At 53.0% G+C, this 25,071-nt stretch overlaps 2 protein-coding genes across 3 annotated transcripts in view; one reads left to right on the top strand and one right to left on the bottom strand.

Annotated features, from left to right (window-relative positions):
* The window catches only part of TXNDC11 (thioredoxin domain containing 11), a 58,739-nt gene extending 46,329 nt beyond the window's left edge, over positions 1 to 12,410 (top strand). For both annotated transcript variants that reach the window (XM_065924339.1, XM_065924340.1), the window contains 5 exons: positions 751 to 1,543; positions 3,793 to 3,935; positions 4,405 to 4,514; positions 7,964 to 8,044; positions 11,768 to 12,410. In XM_065924339.1, the coding sequence (XP_065780411.1) occupies positions 751 to 1,543; positions 3,793 to 3,935; positions 4,405 to 4,514; positions 7,964 to 8,044; positions 11,768 to 12,410 (1,770 nt within the window). The remainder of the gene's footprint in view (positions 1 to 750; positions 1,544 to 3,792; positions 3,936 to 4,404; positions 4,515 to 7,963; positions 8,045 to 11,767) is intronic.
* Positions 12,411 to 12,460: 50 nt separating this feature from the next.
* On the bottom strand, positions 12,461 to 22,490 carry SNN (stannin). Its single transcript, XM_065924341.1, has 2 exons — positions 22,358 to 22,490; positions 12,461 to 15,638 (listed from the first exon to the last, which is right to left on the bottom strand). The coding sequence occupies exon 2, from the start codon at positions 15,554 to 15,556 to the stop codon at positions 15,293 to 15,295; it is 264 nt and encodes an 87-aa protein (XP_065780413.1). The 5' UTR covers positions 15,557 to 15,638; positions 22,358 to 22,490; the 3' UTR covers positions 12,461 to 15,292.
* Between the last annotated feature and the right edge of the window lie 2,581 nt (positions 22,491 to 25,071).

The following is a 25,071-nucleotide window of genomic DNA, read 5'->3' as shown; positions in this document are numbered from 1 at the left end:
GGGGGGAGAGAATGGCGGTCTGTGAGGAGTGAGGCCGAGTCGAGGCAGTGGCCAGGAGGACGCAAAAGAGATGCTGCCTAAGTCAGTGCTGGCTGGACTGGAGGCATGGGTGATGCGAGGAGAAACTGAGGGCTGGCTGATGTTTCTGCTTTGATGGTGCCGTTTTCCAGAGAGGGTGGTGCAGGAACAGGAAGGCAAAATGGAGGAGTATGGTTTGGAACAGGTTGAATTCGTGGACTCCTCTGGTGCGTGAATTTATTTGGAAACATAGATGCCGTGAAATAGTTGATCTACTTGTTAGGTGCTTGGCGAGTTTTTTAGGCTAGACTGTTATATTAAGAGGAAGAATGAAGCCCTCCTCTGGAGGAGTTTCAGGATATAAAGGAAGGTGACTCAGCTGGGGGCTGAGACTTAGATGCTGTTCCTGGTTCTTCGACAACCCAGACGTGTGTTGTGGGGCGAGCGGCTTCACCCCGTCATGTGATAGGCTGAGACGTCTCCCTCTAAGACCCCTTCTGTCTCCAAACAGGTGGTTCGGTGTCTGTTAACAGAGTGACATGATCTGAAATGTGACCCAGACCTCTCTATTAATAGCTCTAGGTGTGACAGCTTCCTGTTTATTGCTGTTTCCGGCCAGGGCTCTTCCTTCTGAATCAGACAGGATGCTCTCCAGGCCTGTGAGCCCCGGGGTCAGTTCCTTGGTCCCCTGCCCCACCCCACGCCTCTCACGCACTCCGCCTTGTGTTTCAGATCACCGAAGTGGCCTTGGAGTACAACAACTGTCATGGGGACCAGGTGGTGGAGCGGCTCCTCCAGCACCTGCGACGAGTGGACACCCCGGTGTTCAAGTCCCTGGCACCTGAGCCCCCAGCCCGGCTCCCGGACCCGCCGCTGATAACGGCGTCACCCTGCTGCAACACGGTGGTGCTGCCTCGGTGGCACTCCATCTCCAGAACCCACAATGTGTGTGAGCTGTGTGTCAACCAGACGGCCGGCAGCCTCAGGCCGAGCTCGGTCACCGTGCCCCAGTGCAGCTTCTTCGAGATGGCAGCAGCTCTGGATTCTTTCTACCTCAAGGAGCAAACCTTTTATCATGTGGCATCAGACAGCATGGAATGCAGCAATTTTCTAAGTTTCTACAGCCCTTTCAGCTACTACACTGCATGTTGCAGGACCATAAACAGGGGCGTAGCAGGCTTCATTGATTCTGAACAAGGTGTCTTTGAAACCCCGCCCATTGCATTTTCTTCCCTGGAGAAGAAGTGCGAGGTTGAGAGCCTGGGCTCTGTTCCTCACATTGAGGAGAACAGGTATCTCTTTCCTGAGCTGGAGGCAAACAGCTCGAGCTTCACAGGCCTGAGCTGCAGAACCAACAAGACCCTAAACATCTACCTTCTGGACTCCAACCTGTTCTGGTTGTACGCGGAGAGGCTGGGTGCTCCGAGCACCGCTCGGGTGAAGGAGTTTGCCGCAATCGTTGACGTGAAGGAAGAGTCTCACTATATCTTGGATCCAAAACAGGCTCTTATGAAGTTCACTCTAGGTACCGTGGGCCATTTCCTTCCCCAAGTCTAACACTTTGCTTAACTTTCCATAGGTGACTGTTATTTAGGGATCTCATGACGGTTGGCTCTTACTAGCTCATTTTAAATCTTCACACTGCAGTCGTAATTTTAAAAGAAGCTAATTTTGTCTTAAATGAAACAGAAACTTTCTAACTCTGAATTCTGGATAAGTTGGTCACTTAGCCCTTGGGGGCTAAGAGTCCAGCATCTCAGATTGGCAGTGCCTGCCGCATTTCCAAGGTGGGAACCTGGCCACAGTGACAGACAGGGTGGTGCCAAGTGGGTCTTATGGTAACTCCCCCGGGGCTGATGAACAGCCCTGCCAGGGGCTTCACAGAAAGCAGCGGAATGACAGAACTGCCTGGCCCCTTCTGTGTTTCAGGTTTATCTACATATCAGGGCCCCCAGACCTAATTTGTTCTGCTGCTCTTTTTTAGCAAGTTGAGGAATACTGCTATGACCTTGGGTGCCTAGATGGTAACAAGCAAGTGTCAAGTGCAATAAACAAGTGTCAGATTGCAAACCAGCAAGACCCACTTTGGGGGCGGGGTTGGGAAGGGGGTAAAATCACCTTTCTGGGAAAGCCCCACGAGCTTGCCCTTAGAGCCTGGCAACAGCAGTGACCCAGCCCACACGTCCTGTTCCCAGGGCTTCGCTGACATCCTTGATGTGCAGACAAGGAAGTGCGAATTCAAAAGCTGTGTTAGTTCAGCCTCGTTGGAACCATGGGGGAAAGTCGGCGTTTGCCAAGTGGAGACAGGAGGAATGTGGTGGGGAGGGCAACCTTTCATTTTCAAGTTTTGGAGAGCATGAAAGTAAGAGTAAACTCAAAACCCCTAAATATTAGTCACTTTAAGTGCTGTCTTTTAAGTCCAGATGAAGCTTGTTTCCTACATTACACACGTTTGAAAAGACTTATGTAAATGGTGATTTATTTTTCCTACATCAAATTATATTCTAGAACATGAAGCCTCCTGAGTGTGTAGAGAAACCCCGTGAATAGTCACTTAATGAAGTGCGTCCACTTTTGATATCACACCTTGCTCCTCATTCATGTTGCCTGAAGTTACCTTTTGGTGTACTGAGTTTTCTTAAAATGAAACAAGCCTGTATTTTTAAAGTAAGCGTTGATTGGATTTTCCTGCCTCCTGTGCTGACATTCAAGCATCCAGTGAGGTCGTGATGGCTGCACGCTGAATTAAGGGTGATCTAAAAGAAGCCGTCTTCTGATTTCTTTTCATCTTCTGTATCTACTCTGAAACATCTAATTCTGTTGTTCTCTGTCCTGTGGTTGGTGACAAAATTTGTCAAAGTCTTCATACAAAAACATCCAACGTGTTGTTTTGGAGAGGTGACTCTCAAGTCAGCCGTCTCTTGGGGCAGTTTCAGAATTCAGCCCTCATTCAAATTAGTGAACAGTTCTGGGTTTTATGTTTCAAAAAGCCATCTAAGTGTCATTCAGATGTTGATGACTGATTCTCTTTAGTATTCACTCTGCCTTCTTCCATTCCTCCTTCCTCCGTGGAGCCTGTCATTGTTCACTAGGACCTCAGAATGGAGAGAGAAGGGAAAAAAAAGAAATGAAATTCAGATTAGTGCTGCTTCAGATGAAACAAAGGAACCTGAAGACATAGTCATCGGTGGGGAGGGTAAAAATGTTGGTTCAAGTTAGGGTTTTGGATTATTTATGGGCCTTATTTATGCTGTTTTCCCACTAAATATAGTTGTTTATTTCTCTTAACCTTTTAATTAAAGAAGAAACTTGAGGAACTTTAGTAAAGGAAACACAGACCATAGCTCCTCACCCTCAGATGAATGAGTGAACACCTCCCACATTACAGTCACTCGTGCAGTCACTGCATCGGTAGTTAGGCTTAAAGGTCTTGGTATTGTAGGTTGAAATCTCAGTGGTGACTTGTTGATGTCTTACCCAGTCTCTGGTGTCTTGTGGACCAGTGTTAGAAAAAAAGAGCGTCGGATTCCTAGCCCACGCACGGTAGACCATGGAACTCCTGTTAGCTAAAGTGCTGTCTGCTGAGTTACTCCAGCCAATACAAACCCCCTGTCCCCTCCTGTGTGGATTTGTTCAGAGTTCTGCCTGTACATAAAGTGTTAAAAATGTGGGCCTGTGAAGCCAGCCCACTTTTTAAAGTGTAGAGTTTAAAGTGGGCCAGCTACTCTCCTTATACCAAAAGAAGAGCTGATCTCATTTTCTCTTTATTTTTAGAGTCTTTCATTCAAAACTTCAGTGTTCTCTACAGTCCTCTGAAAAGGCATCTTATTGGAAGTGACTCTACCCAGTTCACTTCTCAGCGTTTAATCACTGAAGTGACGACTGATACCTTCTGGGAAGTAGTCCTTCAGAAACAGGTATGGAATCGAGTGAGGCAGAAATCAAGCCATCTGTCCCTATTAAAACAATTTCCAAAGCTGCAATCATGGGTGGAGCAGTTGGTGCTGATGTACAAAAGACTGACCACATAACAGCCTTATTGCAGAACATGCGTGAATTACATGGTGCTTTTGTGATTGCAAAGCATCCTTAAAAAGCACATAATTGAAAACACCAAAAGACCAGGAACTTCCCTGGTGGTCCAGTGGCTAAGACTCTGAGTTCCCAGTGCAGTGGGCCTGGGTTCCATCCCTCGTCAGGGATCTAGATCCCGTATGTCACAACTGAGAGACCCAGGGAAGCCAAGTAAGTAAATATTTTTAAAAAATACCCAAAGATCAAGGTTTCACTGTACTTTGTGCATGAGCAGCATTTGTGGAATGCCTGCCGGGCTCTAAGGACAGTGAGGACCCCAGAAGCGCAGTAACAGCCAACTTCTTCCCACAGGACGTGCTGCTACTTTACTACGCACAGTGGTGCGGCTTCTGTCCAGCCCTCAATCACGTCTTCATCCAGCTAGCTCGGCTCCTGCCCTCAGACACGTTCACTGTGGCGAGGTAAGGAAGCCCATGCTGCTGCACGCTGGGCTGGGTGCCTGTCATTACTCTTCCTTCCAGCTTAGCCACGTGGCTTGTAAGGGTCTGCCAGTTTTCTGTGGACTTGGATAAGACAGGGTTGATTGTCAGCGGGAAGCTGTGAGCAAAACCTCATTGGCGCCAGAGTCTTCTGGTGAATACTGAGTGTTCCTTGCATAATGTTGAGTGTGTTCTGCCCTGATCAAGTTCATCGGAGCACGAGGGTCTTTCTGTGGGAGCAGTGCTGAGCTGTTTGCTTAGACAGCCCCCCAAGTAGCCAGCTTTCTGGAATATACATCACTGGGGCCTTGGCCCACCTAAAGGGGGCCAGTCTCTGACATACTGTCAACCAGCCCTGGGACCTGGAGCCAATCTCTCCACCAGGCCTTGTTTCCCTCCTTATCCCTAAAAGGAAAAGGAAAGATTGGCTAATACCCACATGGTATTCTAGTTGTGTGATTCCGTGGCACTGTATGTAGGATCTTCAGTAAACAAGTGAATTTTACAAAAACAATGCTCAAAGAGTTTTTGGATACGGTAGTAGGCAGTTGGGAGGGAAAATTATTTAAATTTAAGCTATATCTTCTTTCTCCCTCCTCCCCAAGATAACCCCTTCAGATAGGTAGAATTAAATATAAAAGATCAAATCAGAGAAAATGACAGAAAATAGAATATTGGATTTGCTGGTTGCTTTGAGAGGTGGAAACTTGCCAAATAGTGAAAAAAGGATGAACAGATTTCACTAGGAAAATGTGCAACGAAAATACAGAAGACCAACTTACAAAAGGACAAGAGCTGTATTTTCCAGCACATATGTCTTTCCTTTTGTGTATACTGTAAATAATGATTTAGAGCCACACTAGAGGAGTTACTGTGCTGTGAAACTTTTATATAGACACGTTATCTGACTTAATCCTTAGGACAGTCAGTGGAACAGGTGTGATCACCACTCTCTTTTTACTGAGGATGAATCTGAGACACAGAAATATCAGGCAGGATGCCCAGAGTCAAGCGACCTGTAAATAAGGGATCAGGATTCAAAATCAGGCCTTCATACTCCAGACCCTGAGAAATTAAAGTGGTTTAAGAGAACTGCTGAGAGCAAAATGTGGTTTGTATGTATAGTGGAATGTTATTCACCCTTAAAATTTTTAGGAAGGACGTTCTGTAACATGGGTGCACCTCGAGGATGTCCATGCTAAGTGAAAGGAGACACAGAAGGACAGACTCCGGTTTCCATTGCGCGAGGCCCCTAGAGTAGTCGGAGTCAGAGAGGTAGAAAGCAGAATGGTGGTTGCCGAGGGGTGCAAGGAGGACGGGAGTGGTTGTCGAGTGGGGTCAGTTCCTGTTTTGCAGGATGAAAGAGCTTGAGACAGGTGGTGGCAATGGTTACACAGCGTTATGAAAGCACTGTGCACTTAGAAATGGTTAAGATGGTACATTTTGTGTTATGTATATTTTACCACAGAGGAAGTGGGGGATGGAGGGAGAAACAGCTGAGAAGGACTGCAGTGTGAAAGAAAGGTCACAAAACAGACTTTCCACCTAAGAGGAGAGAGTGAATAAACAAGTAGGGAAATGATAATCTAGTAAATATAAATTAAAACAATAACAAAATGTCATTTATGTTTATTAATGAATGCTCTTGAGTGGTAGAATCTTTTTTTGTTTGTCTTTGTTTTGGCCACATCATGTGGCTTTCAGGTCCTGGACCAGGGATCAAACCCAGTCCCCTGGGCAGTGAAAGCAGAGTCCTAACCACTGGACCTCCAGGGAATTCCCATTGGTAGGATCTTGTGTTGATAAAATCAAATGAAATTGGCACAGTCAGATGTAGCTAATAGAGAAAGTAAATTGGCATAAGCTTTTTGGAAAACATTTTAGCACCATTTGTAAGAAGTCACAAAAATGGTTATGTACTTTTGACCCAGTTAGTTTCACTTTGGGGAATTAAGGAAATGGGACTCCCAGAGAAGCGTGTGCTCATCATTACAGTGTTATTTATATCTGACAGGAGAAAAATGGTTACATAAATTATGGTTGAGCATTTGATGGGATTTTTTACCTCTTCATTAGAACAATGCTTTTCATACAGTTAATTTTGAAAAGAATGGAATATGAAATATGACTGCTGGTCTTCACAGTATGTAGGCATAGACACCAGAACTTGAATGAGAATGGCAGAAAGAAGTTCCTGATAAGCCCAGTGGGATTCTGAGGGAATGTTTACAAATATATTTTTTTGATTTTACAGTTTAGTTTTTCGTCGAAGTAAAAAATCAGGAGAATTTGATTATAAACCACTTGCTTAAAAAATAGGACTGATGGTCTCTGTAGCCTTTCACAGGGGGAGGCAGGAGTGCTGTTTTGTTAGTGAAGCTATTTAAAACCGTTATGGTTTGGTTATGTCATTTTTTTTAAGTGAATTTCATCCTTCTGGACAAATGCATGGCACTGATTTCTCCCGCTCCTAATTATACATTCTGAAAATTTCTGTCGAGTTAATGATTCAGAACATTTCCATCTTTTGTACGTGCTGTTTGTGAATACTGACACCTGGCCTAGGTCCACTTCCTCCTTCTAGGATGTTCCTTTTGTTTCAGCTGAGCAGTCCCGGGGGCGAGTGGGCAGGCCCTCCTGCAGGTCCAGCTCAGTGCCGGCTGAAGAGGTGCCTCCACCTAGTTCAGCAGAAAGCAAGCGCACAGGTTGGGTAATTTAGCCCAGATAGCACTTCCTGTATTAGAAAATTAATGTAAAATCTGCTAAGAAAGTACAACTTTTTTGGTCTCTGTCTAGACTTACAAAATATAGAGTGTTATCTTTCATTCCCAGTTTTCTTAGATTTTCAGAACCTTGATGTATTTTGCACAGTGATGTCCTTTTTCCAGAGCTGATTCACAGGTTACGTACTTGCCCACGTTTGTCAGTTAGGTGGACTACCTGTCAGGTGTCAGTGAGACTTTTTTTTTTTTTTTGGAATTCACTTTTACTTTCAAGACGTTATTACATTTCAGGACTTCCCTGGTGGTTTAGATTTCACCTTCCAATGCAGGGGGTGCAGGTTTGATCCTTGGTTGGGAAGCTAGGCTCCTACTTGCCTCCTGGCCAAAAAACCAAAACATGAAACAGAAGCTATATTGTAACAAATTCAATAAAAGACTTAAAAATGGTCCACATCAAAGAAAAAAAAAATCTAAAAAGCACCCTACTGCGTTTCCCTCAGTGAGTCGGGTGAGCAGTTGGCTGTCCCGGAAGTCTCGGAGTTTCTCCCGGGCGCTGTGCCTGCCAGGGGTGTGCTCACTGCCCGGGGTCCGTCCATGTGGCGCACACGGTGCTCCTGGTCCTTACGTTATTTGAGAAAATGCTTTCAGGTTCCAGGTTGGAGTTTCCTGGGCTACTCTTTTATGCTTTCTGTTCTTTCCCTTTGCCAGGATCGATGTATCTCAGAATGATCTTCCTTGGGAATTCATGGTTGATCGTCTTCCTACTGTCTTATTTTTTCCCTGTAACAGGTAATGCTGAATTTTTTTTTTTTTTTTTTTAGTATTTGGGCAGATGGGATTCTTTTGCCGAAAATGAAATGGGTTTGAGGTAATTCACAGAAGTGAAATGTAAATCATTATATATTACTAAAATGTTTAGAATAAAATATATTGTTTGAAACATGTTCCCCTAGGGACCAAGGGGAAAAGGGCTTTGGTGCTGCGGAGTCAGGTGTAGTGGTTTTAATCAATGTGCCCCTCCCGGAGTGTGTTTGACACAAGCACGAGTGTGGCCACTGGCACTCGTTCACCTTCTTGGCCTTATGAGCACACAGTGTGTGCTGAGATGGACAGCAAAGAGCCCCAGGTTCAAGTGGGCAAAACAGTAGCTCATGGCTGGGCGCTCGGGGACTCGGGCCCGACTTGCCCGCTTCCATGTGAGTCATTCATTTCTCATTGAGCGCTGCGGATGGCTTCCTCAGCTCCCTGGTGCAGGGAGGAAACACAGGCTCTCCCACCTACTGCACCCCCATTCTAGGGCTCACAGAGCCTTCTCCCCGTGAATGTCACTTCAAGGGCTGTCACCTTGACCTCTTCACATTTGTCTAAGGGCGCTGCAAGGTCAGCCATCAGGGCACCCCGCCTGAGAGCCCAGGCACAGGGATGGGCTGTTAGGTTAGCAAAAGGACGCCGACCTGGCGGTCAGCGAACATGGATCCGGATGTTTTGGTAGAAAGGAAATTAACTCTTGGCCTTTTAAAGCCTGACAAACCACATGTTCTCTTTGTATAAATCCCTTTTTGTTTTTAAAAGGATGGGTCCTGAGAGACCCAGTCACATGGCTTTGACAATATCTTCTCAGGAAAAGCACTCACAGGATGAGTTTAGTAATGCTGTCTCACTCACGTGTTTTGTTTTCCGGCACTCGATTTTACTATTTATTGCAGCCACTGTCGTGCTTCGCGTGTTTCTCTAAGGAGAGTGCTTCCTTCGTGTGTACTGATTCATTTCCTTGGTTTTTCCTCTCTATCTCAAAGAATTTTTGCTGGTACACTTGCTGTGGTAGTAGGGTCTTGTCTGATCACGCACTAAAAACAGAGCGTGACTCACCCCATTCCACCACTGTGTGGTGATGAGCCTTTTTCTTTCTAAGAAGCATCTCAAGTGCCACACAGTCCAGGAAACGTGGACAATGACACAAGCAGTTTCACCTTGTGTGAGACAGAGGTGGGGTGTGGAGTTTTAACGCCTCATTTTTCAAATTTCAAGCCCAGTTTGAAAAAGCAGTGAAGTCAGAACCACCAGCACATGCCTTTGCACGAAGGCAGTCCCAGCAGCTAGATGGTCTCGTGTTTGGGTTGGGCACTTTTCGCTCTGAGGCTGCCCAAGGGAGTCGCTCTTGCCCTGCAGGGAGGGTGCTGCAGCCCCTTCTTGTTCCCCTGAATTGAAAAGTCAAGGAAGTAGGTACTGAATAGAGAAGACCATCCAGCTCTAGTTCAACAGCGAGCACTTGAGAACTAAAGTCCTACTGCCCTGGGATGGAAATTTTCTTTTTTATAGAAGATTTATTTATTTTTGACTGTGCTGGGTCTCTGTTGATGCATGTGCGGTTTCTCCAGTTGCGGCGAGCAGGGGCTGCTCTCTAGTTGAAGTGCGCAGGCTTCTCGTTGTGGTGGCTTCTGTGGCAGAGCACGGCTCTAGGGCACGTGGGCTCGGTGGTTGGCGCTCCATGGCTCTCGAGCACAGGCTCAGTAGTTGTGGTGCTCGGGCCCAGCTGCTCCACGGCATGTGGGATCTTCCTGGATCAGGGATCAAACCCATGTGCCCTGCATTGGCAGGCAGGTTCTTACCACAGAGCCACCAGTACAGCCCTGGAACAGAATTTTTTTCTTATTTCCTAAAAAGAAATGGTAATCAGAAGTGAATAAGCTCCTTTTTAGCTGGTCCAATGTGAATGTTCAGTTTACTCAGAAGGTGGATGGGCAGAGAGCTGACAACTCCCAAAAGAGACCTTCCTCACAGTCACATGCTTATGTTATTTTTCGTGAAGAGAATGTAAAAGTGCATATGTGTTTTGGTAAAATATAAATTTACACATGCACTGGGTTAAAATGAGTGCAGAAGGGAAGGTATCAAGGCGTTGATGGTGATGGTTTTGCAGGAGTGAGGCTTCCAAGTGGTCTGGTGAATGCCTCTTGTGTGCTTTTTACACCCTTTGCAAATTGCCCTCAGTGAGCACGTTGGATTTAATATCATGAAAGTGAAACCGTAGGAGAGAGCTTGCCATCTGCTGCAGTGTGCAACGTGGGCCTCCTCTTTCTCCTGCAGGGCCACCTTCCCACTCAGGGGAATCTCAGAGCCACTCTTGTTCCACCTTGTCTTCTGTGTGACCTTTCACAAGGCAGGTGCTCTGGCCTGGCCATGGGCAAGCACATGAGAAGTAGAAGGGGTTTGTTCAGTCTAGCGTGGCCCCTGGGGAAGGACCTTGCTTCTTTAGAGGAGCAGCCTGCCCTCCTTCTGTAGTACAGCCCATTGGCCAGTTTGCATTTGGCCTTTTATTATGTGCTAGAGGTGCATACGCGTGCTCTTGGTGAACTTCCAGGAGAGTCAGATAAACAGTGGAACCTTTACCACCACTCCTGCAAAACAGTTACCATTTGGGAAGCAACTTGTTGATGCTCTGTGTCCTTGATGCTTAAGGAGTTCAAAACTATTTTAGCACACCCTTCAGATAGGTTCATGGAGATTGTTCCAGACACTGAAAAACAGCATGCTTACCAGTGTCATTTTCTGTCCTCTGTCCCCAGATACACACACTAAGCTCTTTGCTGGGGACGGTTCACATTTGCTGTGTCCTCGAAGACCAGGTTGTGCTGCAGAACTTGGGGGCAGATCCAACCTCTGCTTACCCGTCCTCGCCTGCTCCTCACAGGGGCCAGGGAGTTCTCAGTTGTCGATTGAATGGCTGGGAGGCGCCAATGGAGAAAGCTTACACATTAAGGAAACTATGCTTTAAAGGAAGACATGGTTATGTGCTTACCCCCAAAGTTTTAAAAAAATTATTCCATTTACCTGAAAGTTTCCATAAACATAAAATGGGGCATATCTGGTTTTAATTTCCCTGTGATTTTCTTTCATAGGGAAAGGGCTACCCTCTGATAGAATACCTTTTGTCTTTTCTTAGGGCTGGGCAACTTTCTTTCTTCAGTCTGTTTGTCAAAGGTGGAGCTCCAGTAACACCTTCCCCATCGTGACAATAAAATGTATCTCCAGGTGTTGCCCAGTGTTCGAAGGGTTGGGGTTACAGTCACTCCAGTTGAGAACTCTTGCTCAGATAATGTGTAATAAATGCTTGCTCAAGAGCCAAGCTGAGTGTTGGAGGTTTTCCCCATCTCACCCAGCATTGCTGATGGCCACAAGAATGATATGGTGCTGATCTGGCCCCAGGACACTCTTCCTGACACACCACTGGCTTTAGGCCTGGGAGCTCTTATCTTTCCTGGAAGGTTGTGAACAGAGCCTGAGCTCTTTGTCCTCAGAGGCAGACACACCTTTGAGATAAACCACTTTAATTACAGAACCAGCACAGGGGACATCCTCAGCTGTGTAGAACATTTTTTTCCGGATGACATTTTCCGTGCGGACTTCCTTTTGGTAGGAAACAGCAGCTTGACCTTCGCAGGCACCCTGGTTTTAGACTAAGAAAATAGGCGCTGCTGTGTGATCTTTCATTCCTTCCCCCATTCTCCCCAGAAAGGACCTAAGTGTGAAATACCCTGAAGACCTTCCCATCACCCTTCCCAACCTGCTGCGGTTCATCCTGCATCACTCAGACCCGGCTTCTGCCCCCGGGAACCTGGCTGGCCCTCCCACCGCAGAGTGTCTTCAGAGCGAGGCGGTCCTGCAGCAGGGGCACATTGCCCACCTGGAGAGAGAGGTCCGGAAGCTGCGGGCAGAGATTGGCGCTCTGCAGCGGGCGCAGGCTCAGGTAGAGGCCCGGTTCGCCAGCGCCCGCAGGGACGAGCACCGGCTGCTCCGGCAGCAGCACACGCTGGAGCGGCAGCATGACCTGCTGCGGCTGCACAGCGAGCAGCTGCGGGCCCTGTACGAGCAGAAGACCCGGGAGCTCGACGAGGTGGCCCGCAGGCTCCAGGAGCTGGCCGACGCCTCGGAGACCCTCCTCACGGAGAACACGTGGCTGAAGATCCTCGTGGCCACCATGGAGCGGAAGCTGGAGGGCAGGGACGGGGCGGACGACCGCAGGCCTCCGAGCAAGGCGCGCTCAGAGCACCCCGAGCCCCCAGGCGCCCCCCGGCTGCCCACCAGCACCCCCCCGCCTGCCAACGTCAGCTCCACGCTGGCCTCCGAGAGGAGCCCCGAGAATAGGACAGACTGACTTTGGAAAATGACATGAAGAAATCAAAGGAGAAAACTGTACATTGGGAATATATTTATGCAAATTTTATTGAAATTTATTGTAAATAAAGATTTTCTCAGTGGTCTAGAAAATCAACTTGAATGTCATTCAGCTTTTATTGAACAGGGGTGACATCCCCTCCACTTATTGCACAAACTTGGTAGCTTTGAGACAAAAACAGTAGCAAAGTCCATGTGAAGATTCGTCAGAAAAGTTAGTCCCTGTTTCAGTGGCTCAGTGTCGGAGTTCCCTCCCCATCCTCCTCCTGTTGCTCTGCCATGACACACAGGATGAAAGGCTAACGTCCTGACTGACAAGTCAGGAAACTTGGAAGCAACAGTTGGGCTATTCAGAAAGAATTCAATGAGAGGTCATAACTTAACTGAGCCATTGGAGTGGTGGCTCTGGTGTCTATGCTAAAAAAAGTAGCTATTGACAAAGAAGAACAGTGAGAGCTATTGTGTGGTTGGTCACCAGTCCTATGGGTCCTTCCACTTCCCCCAGAGACCCCGCTCGTGCCCCACTGTGCCCCTGACCCGGCACTGACACCATGCTGATACGCCTGGTGCAAGAGGCGTAGACGTCAAGGGATAAGGACCCTCCAAGAGTGAAACTAAGGAGAAAGTGATGCTTCATCTTCTCAAAACTGAAACCGCACAGGCATGGTAAGAAGCTCGGGGCAAACCAGACAGTCAGGTGGTGGTCGTTTTCGGGGTCAGGCTCAGGGACTGAAAAGGCAAGTGCTTCGGTTACTTGGGGGAAGGACAGACAGCCTCAGGTGCTGACTGCCAGCTGCAGAAAGTAGAGGTAGAAAGCCCGAAGCTCCGAAACGCGAGGGGAATGGATCAGACACCCCCCACACCTGCCCCAGTTTTCTTATGTCCTCCATTAGAAAGCACACCTCCCTGACCTTCCAATTGACCCCTTTAGAACCTCTGACACCCCCCTCCAGCCCACACCCTGTGAGCTGTCTTTGCTGGTCTCCAGTCTGACACTTGGCCATCCCCATTTGGGGACCAAAGGCAGCATCTCCCCTTCTCTAAAGCCTGGCCACCTTCTAAGGATCCCTTAGTAGCCTCCTGTGCTGTCTCAATCCTGCCTTCAGCTCAGATTGTCTTTTAACTAACTACCCCTCCCCCCCCCCCACTAGCTATCATTTAAGGTTGGACCCTTAATTAAGGGGTACACTGCTAAAAGAAGTGTTCCCTAAGCTCCCTCCTAGGGGTTCTAGAAAGTTGGATTAGTTTCACTTTTTTAGGGGAGATCTGGCTGGGGCCAGAGGAGCTGCCTTCAGCATGCCCAGGAGGCCAGAGCTCTGCGGGGGAGCTCTGACAGGGCGGGGGCAGCCTGGGGTTAGCCAGGTGCTCCCCACCTCTGCTGCCGCAGGAGGCTCAAGTGCTGGGGGCCAGTGTTCTGCAGCTCCACCAGGGCTGGCCTCGTTTATTCCCGAGGATGCGGACACAAATCACCATCTAATCATCGTTTAGGATTGTTTACAGTGGTGTAATTAAAAACCCGAGTTCACTGAAGTCCACACAAGGGACACCGTGGAGGGGTGGGGGGTGTCGATGGCCATCCAGCTCCTCATCTTTGCAAAACCAAGTCCTGAACCTTAAGCCCCTTCTCCCCTGACCCGCCCGCTTAAGTACAGGCTGCTTGGGGCTCCTGCTTCCTCAGGCACCCAAGAAACGGCACTGGGCACTCTCAGCAAGGTCAGGTGACCCTCCTTGTCGGTGGCCCTCTGAAGACAGTGAAATCGAGCAGGTGTGTGGGAATCTGAGCGGAAAGGAAGCAGATCTGTGAAAAGGGCAGGAGGGGGAAAAGGGGGCAACTAAGCCCCGCCCCCTCCAGTGCAGAAAACATTAAATACAACAAACCAAAACCGCCATTGTCTCCCCTTCCTGGGCCACTAGGGTTTGGGATACCAGGTGAAGGCGGCAGCTCTGGTGTTTTCTAGCGAAGCCAGCGCTCTTTAAAGCTGGGTGGGGGGCGGGGCGCCCAGCATGCTCAAGACCACGCGGAGGGGGCGAGGGTGTGTGTCCAAAAACTGCTCTGCCACTGGGACCGCCTGGCAGCCTCGGGACTCGGGGCTCGTGCCCTGACTCGTCCTTCACCGGCTCCCAAGCAGCCGCAGCAGCTTCCTTGCAATCGCTCCACCAGCAACAGGGAACAGGCATTTAACCTCATCTACCAGGAGTTAGGGGGGCGGGGCACGGGGGCGGGTCGTGCCGCCGCTCCCATTCCTCTCTCATAAAGCAAACCACCAAGGCACCCCGGAGGGTCGGCTGCGAGGCTTAACACCGACATGTCACGTCCTCTGCGCACACACACGTGTATCAGAGGCCCCTGCCAAGTGCCATGTGGGTCTCACACATCTAAAGCCACCCTTCCCCACTGCCTTGACTCAGCTCAGCCTTAGTTCGGCCAGTCCCATGTGCTCTATGCGCAATATTTTTAAAAATCAGCAAAAGAGGCTTAAGCACGTGCTTCTGGGGCCTATTTACAGTTCACAGGCTTGTGAGTTCACGCGTTACAGTAGTAGTAGCTCCATCAAAAACAGGCTCAGCTAAACATTCAAGTAACAAAAGCGCTGCGGGGCCAAGAGCCCCGGCTAGGTCAGGTCTGCCCACTGCCTGCAATGGGCAGTCCCACCAGGACGCCGAGGGGTTGCCCAGGGCCAGCGAGCCCCGGATCGGGACCGCTGGGGCCCCGGGAGTCAGTGCATGCGATGATGAAGCCTGGCGAGGCCATGCCAGCAAGTATCAACCCTTCCTCTTAGGCGGAGGCATGTCTGTGGTTTCGCCCCTCCCACGCCTCTCCCGGCTGGCTACACATGGGCCCAGGAGCCTCCGCATCCTGGCTCAGCCGTGGACTTCAGGGCCGTTGGGGGTCAGCTTGGCCTTCCTCTCCACGCACGGTCCCTTGGCTGAATACTGCACCAGCAGGAAGGGCTCCTTGGTCTCGCCATCCCCTACGATGCTCTCCTCGTCCTCCGACTGGCTGATGCGCTGGAGTCGCAGGTAGCACCAGCAGCCCAAGATCAAGGCCCCCAGGGCCGCGATGGCGATGAGGATGACAATGACCGTGACCACTCCCGTGGTGGGGCTGTGGTCCATAATAGACATGGTCAATGCTTGTGGGGGCAGGGGCTGGCTCCGCAGGAAGGTCTCGCGTGGGGACGGCTCAGCAAGACTGGACCCGAGAGCCCTGAAAGACAAAGCAAGACGATGGGACACTCTGCTGGGGACCCTGATGGTTCACAGGCTCTCACTGGGTCTATTTTTAATCAGTTCCTAAGCCTGACGGGCCCGCCCTCATCCTAGTGAAAAACAGGCCGGTTGGCGTTTGCTGGTTTTTTTGGCTCATGATGCCACCGGCGTTGTTTGCTCACCCCAGCTGCTTCCATTTAATACCTTCAGTGCCTCTGCTACCAGCCAGCCAGTCCCTCAAGCAGGAAACCTGAGAGGCAGGAGAGGCAGCACCTGAGACCTGTGACCCCACCGCGGTGGAGGCTGAAAGAGCATCTGTTCCAGGTGAATGAGTGTTCTAGAAACCCAGCACCACTGGGTGTTTAGCAAGCGCTCACAGATGAAAGGAGCCAGTGCTTTGAGACAGCCAGAGACGAGGGACTCGAAAGCAGGGAAGTGACATCAGCCCCGACCAGGGAAGCATATGGCTCAGCAAGCCTTCCGGTACACCTGTGAGAGGGTGCAGCCGGTGACAGCCTTTGCTCCCAAAGGAGCTGTCGCTGCCCTGGCTCGGGAATACTTTGAGGAGGGCACAGGGGAAGCGGGACAGACTGGCCTCTGCCCTCACCGGGCTCAGCATCTAGTGCAAGAGCCAGACAGGTCAATATGCCACACACCTGTAGCTACAAATGCAGGAAAGTCACACTGGGAACATAGGGGTCCAGGTGCCACCAGGCTAAACTGGGCAGGGCAGGCAACAGACACCTGGGAGGTGATGCTGGGACATGCGGGAAGGTCAACCCTTGGAGAAAAGCGTGCCTGGCAGCGGGACACCATCTGCTAAGGTTCTGAAGGCAGGGGGGTTCGCTAGCAAGCATGAGGAGCTGAGGGGGTTTGATCCCTGGACCGGGAAGATTCCACATGCAGCCAGTGGAGATCAGCTGGCTTGGGTGGGGGAGAGGAGGGGGGAAGACAAGGACAGCCCCCTGAGGTTGGAGGTGGTGGCTCCTCTGGGTCCCAGACCGAGCCCTTTTTAACGTCTGACCACACATGGAACAAATAATAGTAACAGCCAGGTGGTCATGAGAGTGCAGGAGAGCCCAGGATGCCTTGGGCACAGGGCCGGCGCAGAGTCGGTGCTCAGCTGTCTGAAGCTGCTGTTTTTGGAGAAGACTGACATCAGGGTAGGTAAACAGTGCTGGAAGGGGAAAGTGTCCCCTCCAAACAGGATGGAGTGCCGCCCTTGAGCAATGACAGCCTTAATTAGCAATGATTCTCCTCCACACCAAGGAGTTCCCCCCAACGCCACCCCAGGACCATGTTCTGGGCAGCAAAGTCAATGTCCCTGAGTCTGTCCAGGGACCAGGCCCTGAGAAAATTCCTGCCCTGCTCCCACCCCCACACTGGCAGAGGGGTCTGGGGCTGGAGGGGGCGACACACCTGGAGTCTGTGCCCTTCTTACCACCTCCAGGGCCAGGCTGCTGTCATCACTCTCAACGGGCTCCCTGGTCCACCTGGACCACTGCAGCCAGTGCCCCGTCACTCAGCAGAAAGGCCCCAGGTGCTTACAGTGACCTTCAGGATCCGATACGGAGCAGCCCCAGCCCCTGCTCATCTCCCACTGACCCCACCTGCCTTCTACCTCCAGGCCTTTGCCCAGCCGGGTCCCTCTGCCCAAATGCTCTGCTCCCCTGGCTCAGTGGTTCTCAAGTGGGGACAGTCGTGTCCCCCAGGGGACATCTGGCAATGTCTGGAGACATTTTGGGTTATAACTGGTATGGGGGTGTTGCTATTGGTACGAAGTGGGTAGAGACCTGATGTGCTGCTAAACCTCCCCCACTGCTGGGGACGGCTCCCCAAACAAAGGTCCCAAACAAACATCATGTGGAGGCTGAGAACCCTGCCCCGGTTAGTTCCAGCCCAGGCAGGGAGCCTTCCTGACCCCTCAGTCCAGGAAGACCCCGTGGTCCTGCGGCTTGCACTCCCTCCCTCCCTCCCTTCAGGGCACCCATCTCAGTCTGCTGCCCTGGCTTCAGTGTCAGCACCAGGCTGGCATTACTTGCTCCAGGGGTGGCCCTGCTCACTTCTGTGCCGCCATCAGGGCTGCCATCAGCTTCCACAGCTCTGCTCAGCCCGTTCTCTGCTCAGGCCTCCAGGTAGGACAGGTGACCCCTCCCCCCACCCCACCCCACTAGAGCCTGCTGGCAGCACCAGGAAAACCCGTCCCCACCCCCATGCTCTCTTCCCACTTGGGAGCACATGGAGCTGCCAGTCTCTTTCCACCCGCCCTCCTGGGTGTCCAGCGCCTGCCGGGGTGCCTGCCCCCACCTTGGGTTCTTGGACCGGAAGGGAAGTCAGTATCAATTCGGAAGGGGAAGTGTGTGTGTTTGGAGACTGGGGGGTAGGGAGCGGGTTCAGGGACAGGAAGTCAGAAATCAAACAGTGGCAGCAAGAACTTGGGGATGGGGCCCCCCAGGGGCCAAACCAGCTGGGCAGCCCCAAAGTGCCCCCAGAGTTCTGGGGGAGAACCAGCGGCCCCAGGACGGATGAAAAAATGGACGCAGAGGCAGCCCCAGCTCCAAGGGACCCTCTGAGAGGGGCGGTGACCTCGAAACCCTGTCTGCTCCCCCCACCACCGGCCCCGGCACCCCAGGCCAGGAGGAGGGGGCGGAGCCAGGTCTGGGCATCTCCCTCCAGGAAGCACAGAGCCCGGTGACCAGGCCACAGTCACACCTGGCCGCAGTTCCCACCCCCACCCCCAAAGTGTGTTTATTACTTCACTCCCTCCGCAAGTACTTCCTGAGAACCCATCTTTTACAAAATTTGGTCACATCATCTCCTGCTCAGAACCCTTGCCGGTACTGGCAGAGAATCCGAATTCCCCTGCCTCCCCAGCTTCTTCACACCCTCCTGCCTCCCACCTCCCTCCCCAAGGCCTCTGCACTTTCTGTTCCTTCTGCCTGCAGTGTTCTTCCCTGCACGTCCCATGACTGGCTGTTTCCCATCAGAGGGAACTTTCTCAGGAGATGCCTCTCAGGGGGGTGGCCTCCCCAGACCCCCCAGGCTCCAGACGCCCCCCACCCCCCGCACGGACCACTGGCCCCGATCTTGTCTTACTTCCTCTTATTTCCCGGTGCTCTTTGCCACCTGACATTCTCTTGGGTCAGGAAAGGTGCTTTCCTGGCTGCCTACTCCTTCCCACAGTAGACTCTGGGCCTGGAGGAGGGTGCCATTCATCCTGCCCATTGCTGGAGCCCCAGCCCTGTTACCAGCACACAGCAGGTGCTCAATATTTGTCTGCTGGCCCACCACTCCAAGTTCCGGGGGGAGCAGCAGTCCTAGGCAGCTGGCCTAGGCAGCCCCTACCCCTGAACACCCCAGAATCTCAAAGCTACCACGGAGGAAGGACAGGCTGCAGCCTGAGCGTGGAGGTGGGAGTCACGTGTGCAAGTGGGTTCCAGGCAGGCCTGACCTGAGCCCCCAGAGGGGCAGCTGTCCCCACAGGGGCTGTGGGGAAGGGAAGATGTCACCGAGATGCAGATCCCAGAGCAACCTGAAGCCGGCTGGTTCCCCCCCGCAACCCTCATGGCCTGGGCTGGACCCTATCGATGGCTCCATCTCTTCCGGGCTTCCCTCCTGCTAAGCTAAGATGTCTCCTGCAAGTCAGTTGACCCCTCACCTTGAGCTAGGAAAGGACACAGGGCAGGACAGGGAGGATAAACACCCAGGCTGGGTAAATGCCCAGAATGGTACATGGGAAACCCAGACCCCTTCAGAACACTCATCCAAGTGGTTAACACTTTATTCCACACCACCGTCTGATCCTCCTAACAAGTTGGAGGCTAGCGCTGCTTAGGGTTCCCATCTGAGTTTCCCAGGTGGGGAAACTAAGGTGCGGGGAGCTTGAGCGGATTATCCAAGAGTGAACCTGGGCAGAAATATGGGGGATGGGACCCAAAAGTGGGGCCCAGCAGAACAAAGGGCAGAGGCTTCCAAGTGCAGGGGGAGAGGGGCAGGCCAGCTTGGGAGCCAGCGCACAGCTGAGGCACTCTAGGGGTGGGCGGCGGGCCATGCTCCCCACAACCTCCGCAGCAGCTCCTTGCCAGCTCCCTTAGTCAGGAGGGAGGCTGGCGCTGGAAGCCCAAGGCCATTTGGATCCCCAAACACAAGTGCCAATCCTCCGCCCTCCCTCCACCCTCCCACTCCGCCTCTCTGGGATCTCACTCACTGCTCCTGGAAAAACAAGATGTAAATGCCCAATGCCTGCAAACACCACCCCTCTGAGCTTGCCACCCCGGACCCCCATCGTCCCTGCCTCGGCCACCAGCAAGCCAGGCATCTCCCACTATCCTGCTGTCCTCAGAGGCCCACCGCTTAGGTCTTCCTCAATGTAAGGTTGGCTGTGTCACCTCTGCCTCTTCAGGGGACCCCAAAATGAAGCCTTAACCCCACTCTGCAGGTCCCTTCACACACCCCAGGCCCAGTGGAGCCTCAACCTCCAACAACAGCAGATTGAATTCGAGTCCCCTTCTTCATCCCATTCCACCCCTCCACTCAATATCTTGAGTTACTATGACCCAGCCAAGCAAACTGCCCCTAACGGCCTCAGTTTCTCCGCCTGCAAAATGGGAATGAGACCCTGGCCTCACCAGCCAGGCTGTGGGGAGGCTGAGAAGTGATCAGAAATGTGACAAAAGGACTATGGAACCACCAGGTTTGTAGTCGCCAGGCCCCACACCTTCCTGGGTGTCAAAGGGAGGACGGCGAGACCCCAGGGTGGCCCCTCACAGCACCCCCTCTCCAAAGGACCTGCTCCCAGGAGGGTACAAAACCGGGTCCAGGCCCAGTGCCATAAATAGCACCTTTCTCAGGGGACGTGCTGCCACCTTCTTCTCGCTTAACTGGGCACATCATGAGTGTCATCCGGCCCAGTTGGACACCAGTTAGCTACCCCCGCCCTGCAGCCGCTACCTTCTGGGACTGTCATGCTTACAGGGGACCAACCACCTCCACACAGTTAAGCCATGCCCCTTCCCCCAGCAGAGCCATCTGTCAGGTGTCCCAACAAACCCCGCATGGTCTCTTCGGGGGACCCCGAAACTGGGGTCATTTCCTGCCCAGTTTCTGATGAGGAACACAGGACTGTTGGGGAGGGTGGGGCCCGTCAAGGGGGCAAGTGAAATATCTGCTCTGTGCCAGGCCTGGGCCAGAGTCTGGACCCAAGGGAGCATCACATAGGCCACTGCCCTCGACGAGTCAGGGCGAGGACAGTGGCGATGCGGATGAGAGATTAACTGTGCTGTGCCCAGCTCTGCGTCCAGTGTCACCTCACCTTCCACCACCCACCCATCACACCACGGTCCTCCCGAAGAGGAAATTCGCACCAGAACCCTCTAGGTTCCCCTGTGCAGAAGAGGAAGCTGGCGCAGGCAGAGCCCCAGGGACTGCCCCAAGGTCAGTCTCAGTCTGCTATGCCCGCGCCCTGTGAATCAGCCACTGGTCATTCTCACAGGCTGCCCCAGGGTAGGCCCACTTGCCGGACAACTTTGGTAATAACAGTAGATGCCTGACAGAAGTTGGCAGTGATTACTCTGTGCCTGACACTGGGCTAAACACTTCACACAGATCATCACCTCTCAGCCTCAAGAGTCTGTGGCTCAGAGAAGTTAAGTCAATTGTCCAAGGTCACACAGCTGGAAAGTAACTGCGAAAACCCATGCAGCCCGGATCCAGAATCTGGGATTTCAACTCTGACACTCAAGTGGCATATTATTTGACCCCTACTTCCCCCGCTCCCATGCCTGAGGGGCCAAGGGATACAAGTGAAGCCCAGTCCGCCCCCATCAGAGCAGTCTGGGTGACTGGGGCTCTATACTGGGGACACGGGGATGACAAGCGCCCGGGCAGCTCCCGCGTGCCAAGCGCGGGCGACGTGCAGGCGCGATGCCAGGCGCGCTCCACGCACCCTCTCATTTAACCCTGCCAGGCAACTCCGTCGTCTGCCCGCCTCTACCAAAGAGCTAAGAAGAGGCTGGAGAGAGGAAGGGACGCGGCCCGGGGTGGGGGGACAGCTGGAGGGAGAACGACAGCTGGAGAGGCAATTCCAGTTGGCTTGTCTGGGGGAGGAAGCTTGAGGGGGCGCGACCACGAGACCCAGTCATGCCCACGCCGCGTAGTCACCGCCGACGGAACCGGGCACCAAACCTCGCAGCCCGTCCTCAGTTTCCCCACCTGCGAAGTGGGCGCCAGACGTCGCCAGGACCTCCTCTCCTACCCCCCGGATTCCTCCTAACCACCCCGAAGGCTGCCAGGATCCCCGCCTCCTGTTAATTTTTGAAAATCTCTAAGTGTCCCGAGGAGCCCCGCGGCCGGCCTGGGGCGCCGAACTGCGGGCCGCGGTGAGGGGCACGCACTGCGTTGGTGGGGGGGTACACTCGCTCCCTGCAAAGCAGCCGCCGCCGCCGCCCCCCGCCTCCTCCTTTGTCCCGATCTCTCCGCAGCGCAGCGGACAAAGAACCCCCGCCCGCGGGCGCGGTCCCCCGGAACAGACCCTCCCCCCGAAGCCGCGCCCCCCGCCCAGGTGGCCCCTCCCCCGCCGCAGCGACCCCCAGCCCGCCACCGAGCCTCCCAGCGCGCGCCCCAACCCCAAGCAGGGCCGCCCCTTCCCCTTCTGCAGGGCTCCGCCGGGCCCAAGCACCCGGCACCCGCACCCCCCCGACCCTTCCCGGCTCCACTCACCATGGCGCCGTCCGCAGCCCGGCCCGATCGCCCCGCAGTAGCCCCGGGGGCCCGGCTCCACCCGCCAGCCAGCCCGGTCCGGTCGCCGCGCACCGTCCGGACGCAGGAGCCCCGCTCTGCGGCGGGCGGGGCCTCTCCGGCTCCGCCCCCGGACGGGGGCGGGGTCCTCCCTGAGTAGCCAATGGGAACCCGCGCTTGGACGACTGGGCGGGGCGGGCCGGGGCGGGGTCACGTGCGCGCGAGGCGGGCCGCCCGGGCGGGGCGGGGGCTGCGCGCAGCTGGCAGGACTGGGGGTGGGGGGCGGGCTCGGCCTCGGCGCACGGCGATTGGGCGCGGGTGGGTGCGGGGCCCCCGTGCCCGGAACCCCCGCCTCCAGCCCCCAGAGGGTTCCCTTACTCCTGCCAGCAAACAGAGGGGAGAACTGAGGCGCATAGCAGGTAAGAGTGTGGCAAGCTGACCGGGCAGGACAAAAGACAGGCAGGACCCCTGAGTTACCTGTCCTCCCTTGGAGCGGGAGCTGGTCGTTCACTCGTTTATTAATTAGTTCATTACTGCATCATCCATCCATTCATTCGACGTTTGTGGAACGCCAACCCTGTACTCTGGGTGTACCAGTGGTCGCCGGAATAACCACGAACAACACAAGCAAGGACCCTGACCTCAGCAGAGCTCCCATTCTGCTGCGGGCTGAAACAGGATTTGCAGCCTTTTTGAAAGCCTCTTTTAATCATGGTTATTGAACGTAATAGCCCCCGCGATTAGGCCTCACCCAGGGCTAGGCCCTGTACTCGCCTCTCAACACACTACATGGAGAAAACTGGGAAGGGAGGAGCTGCTCATTTTGCAGTTGATGTTCCAGAAAACTGAAGTACCACAGCCCACATATAATAAAGACAGAATTGGAGGCCAGGCCTGTTTGCCCTGGGAATGACTGCCGTCAGTCCACTTGTCCACCCAGGAAGGCAGTCAAAGAAGAGGACACTCCAACCCCCTGTGGCCAGCTGGCTGTAAGAGGGGCAAGGATGGGTCCTTCAAGGCCTCTGCGGCCCAAGTTCCCTGGACCACTGCCTCTGGCTTGCAAGGTAGGAGGGGGCAGGTGGAGCACCTCATCCTGGGAACTGGTAATCTTGTCTGGAAATGTCTTTTCCAGTCTCATGTAGAGTCCTTGGAACTTCCCTGGTGGTCCAGAGGTTAAGCATCCACCAACCAGTGCAGGGGACAGTTCAACCCTGGTCCCGGAAGATTCCACATGCTGTGGGGCAATTAAGCCCCCTCACCACAAGTCCTGAGCCCATGGGTTGCAATTGCTGAGCCTGTGCGCCCTTGAGCCCATGTTCCACAACAAGAGAAGCCACTGCATTGAGAAGCCCAAGCACAACTAGAGAGTCTCCCCCACTCGTTGCAACTAGAGAAAACCCTTGGGCAGCAACCATGACCCAGCACAGACAAAAATAAATTAAAAAAAAAAAAAAGCAGAGCCCTCTGGGAGAAGATGGAGGGCCCCACTCTCAAGGCCATAGTCACCACGCTCTTTCTGCTCCAGCCACTCGGGGTTGGTGTCTCCCTGCTTCCAATGCACCGTGCCGTTTCCCACCTCTGGGCCTTTGCCTGTGCTGTTTCCTTCAGCTGAAATGTTCTTCCACTCCATCTTTCAGAGGGCCCTCCCTGATTTCTACCCAGTGCTGTGTGTTATGTTCTAGCCCATGCACTGCAAAATTGTACATTTACAAAAGCATATGATACGTGCTTGTCTGAAGGAAGGAAGGAATGGGCAGACTGCAGACCTCCGGGTCTGACCCCGCTGCACCCTAGCCAAGAGGCTAGGCCCAAGAGGTGAGCTGGGGGTTAAGTTAGAGTGGGCGAAGAGGCAGAGGGGCATTCAGCTCCAGGCCAGCTCCCCAGAGGCCAGAGCCAGACAGCTCAACACAGCTCCTACTTCTGAGTTGGCCCAGTGCCACCCTCAAAGGCTCCTGCCGGGTCAGACACACCTGGAAGCCCCGGTGAAAGGAGCAAGTTCTTCCCACAGAGTCAGTTTCAGCGGCCTCTGTGGTCCCAGCCTCAAGTGACCAAAGACCTCATTAGTGGTGAGCAGGTGGGAGGGACAGGCCCAGAACCCCAGAGCCAGGGTTGGCAAAAAAGTGACAAGGGACTCAGGGACACTTTGAGGGGAAAGATTCTGGGAGGAAAAAATAGTGATGGGGGTATACAGCATAGCATGTATGATGAGCCTCAGACTGGGTGCAATGCAGCCTTTCCTGCAAGGTAGCTTGAGAAAAGCAGCCTGACCTCTCTGACCCTCAGTTTCATTGCCTGAAAAATGGGGGTGACAGCAAGGGCAGTTGTGAGCACCACAAGGGTTTAGTACAGAGGAAACAATTCCATTCACTCTCTCTTTTTTTTTTTAATACTTATTTTTTTGGCCATGCCACACAGCATGTGGGGTCTTAGTTCCCCTACCAGGGATCAAATTTGTGCCCCTTGCATTGGAAGCATGGAGTGTTAACCACTGAACTGCCAGGGAAGTCCTCCATTCACTCTTAACATTAGTAGTAGGGTTGGATGGGTGTGGGAGTGAACCTGGGCTTCCTCATTTAGATCTTAGGCAAATCACTGCCCAATCACATTTCTGTGAGCCTCAGGCTCTTGGTCTTCACAAGGACAACCCACCTCTGGGGTGCTGAAAGGTAGGGGGGCTGGGAATAGCCCAGCTATCT

The sequence above is a fragment of the Muntiacus reevesi genome, chromosome 2 (assembly GCF_963930625.1).
Source record: "Muntiacus reevesi chromosome 2, mMunRee1.1, whole genome shotgun sequence".
Classification (NCBI taxonomy): Eukaryota; Metazoa; Chordata; class Mammalia; order Artiodactyla; family Cervidae; genus Muntiacus; species Muntiacus reevesi.
Note: the sequence above shows the minus strand (reverse complement) of the source record. Positions and strands in the feature narration are given on the sequence as shown.

Coding starts and splice junctions, on each gene's coding strand:
- SNN (XM_065924341.1), bottom strand. CDS start 15,556: ATGTCTATTATGGACCACAGCCCCACCACGGGAGTGGTCACGGTCATT.